The sequence below is a fragment of the Xiphophorus hellerii genome, chromosome 16 (genome assembly GCF_003331165.1).
Source record: "Xiphophorus hellerii strain 12219 chromosome 16, Xiphophorus_hellerii-4.1, whole genome shotgun sequence".
NCBI classification, from domain to species: domain Eukaryota; kingdom Metazoa; phylum Chordata; class Actinopteri; order Cyprinodontiformes; family Poeciliidae; genus Xiphophorus; species Xiphophorus hellerii.
In genome coordinates, this window is record NC_045687.1 from 12,183,688 (window position 1) to 12,189,817 (window position 6,130).

A 6,130-nucleotide genomic window follows, 5' to 3' on the forward strand; every position below is an offset into this window, starting at 1 on the left:
AGTAACGTGTCCTCACGGAGGAGTTTGGCTCTCTAATGACACACACAAGTTCTCTTTGTGTAAAAACTCTGTACAAGTGTGTTTGTTTGTTGTTTTTTTTTTTGTTTTTTTTTTTCATCTCAACAATAGAACTTTATATAAAATCAGCAGGCACTTTTTCTTTTGTTTGTTTCACGTTCACACGGTCACCTTCATACAGCTCTTCGCCTTTGCCTTATGTCCTTCATTAGTAGTGCATCAAACTGAATGAGTCTCTGGTGCAAACAGACTGTTTCTGGTCCCCTTTAAGGTCGAGACAGAGTAGTGTAGACGGGCTGGTCCCAACTGGGGGCAGTGGGACTGTGGGCCGGAGCCATGGATAGACTATTCAGGATCGGGCTGCTGTAGGGCCGCCTAGATGAGTGGAAGTAGGGGTACTGATAGAGGCTGGAGGGATAGCCAGAGTAAGGACTGTAATAGTTAGAGCTCTGCAGGTCGGTATAGTCACACTGGGAGCTGGAGAAAGACGCAGCACCCGAGGCGGCCGAAGTGGCCGAGGTGACGCAGGCTTGGCTGCTGTAGGAGCTGTAATCAGAGTGCGACGGTGACCCATGGGAGTGCTCACTGTAGTGGCTGGGGCTCAGCTGCTCTGTTTTTATGTGGAGGCGGTGCTGGCTGACCTCGCTGGCTGGGGGAGAAGTGGAGGACATGCCGCACTTTCGGCTCCAGGATGAAACACCACTGCCGTACGAGGAAGCGTAGGAGCTGCCGGAGACTGGAACCGGCCCATGACTGTGATCTGAGGATAAGGCAGCGGAGCCCGACGCTGGGCCATTCAGCGGGAGGTACTGGTCAAACTCATGAACATCAAAGGTCTCCATGTTGCTGATGACATCAGTGCTCAGCTCGTTGATGTCCACATTGCTGAAGTCAATATTCTGCCTGCTGCTGTCGGCAAGGCGGCGGCCTTCATGCTTCAGGTCCTGCTTAGCTCCATGGTGGAGCTCTGTTTTTGGGGTGGTGGGTGGTGTAGGTGGTCCATGAGGCTGCCCTGAAAAGAAATGTCAGAATAAAATGTTAAGATCATTTAAAACACAAAACTAACTATGATCCCTAAAAAGTAATAGCCCTGTTTGCAGTCTTGGTTACATACCTGCATGTTCAGGGTGGTGGTGTCCATCAGGCATTCCTGCCAGCCCCCCCATCCCTGGCTCAGCTTTGTACATGTGATGTGCCAACTCTGCCCCTGAATCTGAGTCGCTCTGCCCTGGTTTCACATTCTTCCGTCGCCGTGGCTGGTACTTATAGTCTGGATGATCTTTTTTGTGCTGAACTCTCAGTCGCTCTGCTTCATCTACGAAGGGCCTCTTCTCACTTTCAGAAAGCAGGCTGATATGAAAAGTATGGAAGAAAAAATAGTTTTTAAATTTCATGAGCAAACCACAAAACAAGATTGAGAAAGCTATATTTGAATTTAAAAGTTTGTTCTGAGCGTATTTGCTGCCATAACTATAGTTTTCTTTAAATAATTTTCCAAATTTTATCTCCCCAGACTCTTACATTTTAATTGTGAGTTTATATTTGCAGCTATATTATCAGTTACTGCTTTGGTGATCATCTTATTCAAAGCTGGGTTATATTTTATTTTACTGCAGACATTAATCATAGTAATTAAATATTTCTTACCGCCAGAGTTTTCCCAGTGTCTTGCTCAGCTCAGCATTGTGCAGATGTGGGTACTGATCCGCCAGCTTCCTGCGGGCCGCCTGTGCCCACACCATGAACGCATTCATGGGTCTCTTGACGTGCGGTTTGTTCTTCAGAGATCCGTTCCCTCGCACTGGCATCGGGACCAGGGACCAATCGTATCCCTTAAGGACCTGCGAGACCGCGTCCCGTATGCAGGCTGGGAAGCGCTCATCGTCCTCGGAGTCCAGCTTCTTTCCCAAACCGCTGAGGAGGGATCCGTGACCGTCGGAGCCCGTTGGCGAGGACGGCGCGTCGGAGTCGGACTCGTCCTGAGACATGGAGCTGTTTGTCCCTGATGGACTGCACGGCTGGTCGTTGAGCGACTTTTCATGCTCCTCTGTCATTTTTAACATAATGTAATCAGTCCAGTACAGGTGAAAATCCAAAACTGTGTTAGGAATGAAAAAAGAAGGGACCCCGCAGCAAAAGTTCCGCTGCGCCTTTTACGCACGGTGTGCCCTGGTTAAATTCATTTAACTGTTTCAGTCACCTGGAGCTCCGATTTGTTTGTCTTGTTTGTCTTAGGCTGCCATTGGGGGTGCGGTCGTCAAAGTTGCTGTTCACAATATGAAACGAGGAGCTACATGTTACTGCAACTTGACTCGGACTTTTAAATCATTCAGCCCTCCTTCCGCCTGGGATTGGCTGGAGCAAATCAGCACCATCTCCTCATTGGTTGTGGGAATTGTGTGGGCTTCATTATTATAATGTTTTAGTTTTTTCATGGTGTTTTATGGCTCTGCTGAAACTGCATGGACTGTGATATTCTCTGCTGCATTGATATTACTGTATATACAGTATATATATATATATATATATATATATATATATATATATATATATATATATATATATATATATATATATATATATATCTTCACTCAGAAATTGGTTTTCTAAACAGTTTTTGTCATTGATAATAAAAGTATCAATGACAAAATTAACAACTATGAATGTTGTAATATATTCTGGATATGTATATTAGATTCTACACTGTAAAAATTTACTTTGGAGGATGCAACATTTTAGTTAATTAAATAACATACTAAGCATCTTAACTAAGCATATTAGTATGTAAACCAAGCATATTAATATATTTTTTAACTCTGCCACAGCTAACTTATTTTGAGAGTAAATCCTACCAAATATTTTGAGAAAAAATTTACTAAAGATGTTAGTTTTATCAAAATTAGCTGTTCCTATTTGCTTGTACTGCAGAGACTGATAAACATTTGTATTATAAATAAATTTACTCATTTAATAAAAGTTTAAAATTTCCATAAGGTGTATAAGATCTTTGTGTCTGAGTGGGAATTTATGTTTGTACCCAATACTAGCTTAGGAGGGGTGCTATTGCTAAAGCCAAACTAGTTGGAAAACAATCTTTTTTAACTATGAGATAAATGTTGCTTCAGAACACTAAAATTTAGCTACGGTATACAGAGAAAAAGTTTTTGTTTCACCTTATTAGAAGTTTAAATGTTTATAGCAAGCTTTTACCAGTATGGCAACAATCTTACTGATTTAACAAAGTAACGTACCAGTATGCATACATTTACTGTGCTAAAATTGATAATTTCCAGATCTAGCTGTCTTCCCCCCTGTCCTTCCCCCTTTCCTGTCAGCCTACTTTCACATAAGGGACACTAGAGCCCACAAAAGACCCCCTGGAGGGGTAAAAAAAAAAAAAGGAAAAAAATAATGACAAATTTTCCGGCATATGGAATGGTATTCATGAAGTAAAATAAGTAAAAAAAAAAAAAAAAACATGAAACTTTATAACTAACTATTTTTCAGCAGATTTTCCAATTATGTGATATTATTTTACAACTCTTGTCACTATTTTTCCTGATAGAATAAATTTCTCATTAAACAAAAATAATTCAGTTACAGACAAGCTACTGTAGATTGTGATGTCAAGTGTTCCATTTATGTCTTCATATTAATATTTCCTTAGTAATTCAATATTAGTCAAGAACCGCATTTAAATTTAAGCAAATGTAAAACGTGAGCCTTGCTTCAGAACCAACTTCATCTTGAAAAGTCCAGTCATCATGGGCCATTATGAGCCCTTTTACAATGTTAACAAAAAGTTTCAACCTTTCCAAAGTGAGGATGTTTCCACAATAAAGCCTTTCACATCCAGTGAAACATCCATTTTATGACCCTGAAGGTACATTATCGGGAGAAGGGGAGATAAGCAGCAGGACTGAATCACTGTCTTTGTTGCAGCTGTCTTTGTTCATGTATTGTGGGATGATTTTTATCACTGACCTCCCTGTGAAAAGACAGGGTATGTGTGTGCTGGACGGCAGTTTACCTCGCTCCATGGACACTGCAGGTGGCTGAGGGAACAGGATCTCTAATGTGGAAATAATAGAAACTGACACTTATGCATGCAGAGTTCTGGTGGCTCGTGCACCAAGGTAAGTTATTACAATATTGACTTTTACTAAAACTGATCATAAGCTGAAAAAGTGTTGCACCTAAAGCTTTAAAGTCCGATGAATAACAAAGACTTGTAAATGACTTGCATGTCAAATGAGGCTGGCTTCCTTTTTAGCAGCTGCTTCCAAAGCACTAGGGTCAAGTTTAATGTGGGTGCATGTCTGCGTGTGTGTGTGTGTGGGCGTGTGCGGGGGGGGCGGGGGGGGGGGGGGGGGGGGGGCGTGTGTGGGGGTGTGCACGCAAAAAGTCCAGACAGCAGCTAACAGCTTAACTGGGTCTGGCTTCAATTTAATCCATGGAAAAGTGCTTACTCATAGTGCATGTGTCCTATGAGGAGCATACATGCATACATGGTGTAAACATGCAAATATCAACATACATGACAGGAGCATGTAGAATAATAAGCATCGCACTGGATTCTTGTCATTTCCACAAACAAAATACAAACTGTACTTTTGGGTGTAATGTTGTACAAGAAATTTATGATAAAAAGTGCAGCTAAATGAAGTTGAAAGGAAAATCCTCAGCAGCTTTATTGCTTTAGTTTACCACTCATCTTGCCAAAAGGGTTGCCAAAAGAAAAAGCATTGTGATGGACAGTAAAATCAACTGCATCTCAACTAAATCAGTTACTTGGGGGGGCTTTTTTGTTTTGCTTTTTGGGGGGCAGAGTTTTTTTTGGAAACTGACTGGAAGGGACATAGGATAGAAGACAGTTTTCACCAGATCTGGCCTTCTTCCCTATAATGTGGGGAGAAACTCTAACCAGGATATGTGGGCTCCAAATTAGAACAGGAAGGAGCAAAAGAAGACGAGGTAACCGAGCATGAACCTAATGTGTCCCTCGGAGTTAGGGAAGGTTTTCATTTTCCTGTTTCTTCCGATGTGGATCTCAAAATCGTGGTAAAGATTTTCAGATTTTTAGAACTAGCTTGCCCGCTTCTGCTCCATGGGCCCAAGTCGCCTCTATCCCACATGTAAATTATACTCCCTGGCTTCTAATGTGCATACTAAATTAAATTACGCAGTCACCCACAGGAATCCTTCTCCCTTTGGTCTCTGCTGCTGTGTTTTAATACAGTTAGGCACATTTCTTAACTCTTGGCAAGTTATTAGCTGAGTATGTGGAGCAGCTGCACTGCCTGGATATTACACTGTTTAGATTCAAATTTGAACAGCAGCTCGCTATGTGTTCATAGTAGTTGAATATTTTTAATTAGTCAATTTGTCGTGCACAAACCTCAGTGTATTTTAAAAGCATTTGAGATAGATTATTACAAAATAGTGTGAAATTGTGAAGTGAAAGAAAAACAAATTCTACATACAGTTTACCAAACCTTTCAGAGAACCATCTTCCACTTGTTTTCCATGTTCCTGAACCTGGCTTGAGTTGGCAAATGCAAAATAACATTTGATGCATTTCAGCAACACAATGCTTTCTTCTCGCTACTCTTCTATGAATACGAGATATGTGAAGCGCATAGCTCCTGTTAAGAGGCTTTTCTGGGCGGGTGGTCTCTGCAGCTCCTCTAAACTCACCATGGACTTCTTGACTTCTGCTCTGATTAATGTTGTGTGTTCTCTAATGTTCTCCAACCAGCCTTTGAGACATTTAAAAGTGAATTCTAAAGGAAATGTGTTGCATTCAATTTTATTAAAGGGTATCTGAATAGAAGGGGGCTAAACATAGACACATTTCACACTTTTCAGATGTTATTTTTGTTTTTGTTAAAACAAAATTGTGTCATTCTTTTCTTCAACTCAAGCTCAACTTAGTGTATCACATCAAATCCTAATAATATACAATTAGATTTATGGTCATAATGTCACAAATTATAACCATATATGAATACTTTGAAGCACTTTGAAAGGCCTTGTTGCTGAAAATGTGCTATGTAAAAAAAAATTACCTTACCTTACTTTGGCAAGAGTATGAATGTAAAGAGTAGAATTG

At 40.9% G+C, this 6,130-nt stretch overlaps 1 protein-coding gene across 1 annotated transcript; it reads right to left on the reverse strand.

Moving 5' to 3' along the window:
* Positions 1–284: 284 nt before the first annotated feature.
* LOC116735886 (transcription factor Sox-8) lies at positions 285–2,170 on the reverse strand. The gene is made up of 3 exons (XM_032588043.1): positions 1,666–2,170; positions 1,133–1,368; positions 285–1,030 (listed from the first exon to the last, which is right to left on the reverse strand). Exons 1-3 carry the CDS (start codon positions 2,079–2,081, stop codon positions 285–287), a joined length of 1,398 nt encoding a protein of 465 aa, XP_032443934.1. The 5' UTR covers positions 2,082–2,170.
* Between the last annotated feature and the right edge of the window lie 3,960 nt (positions 2,171–6,130).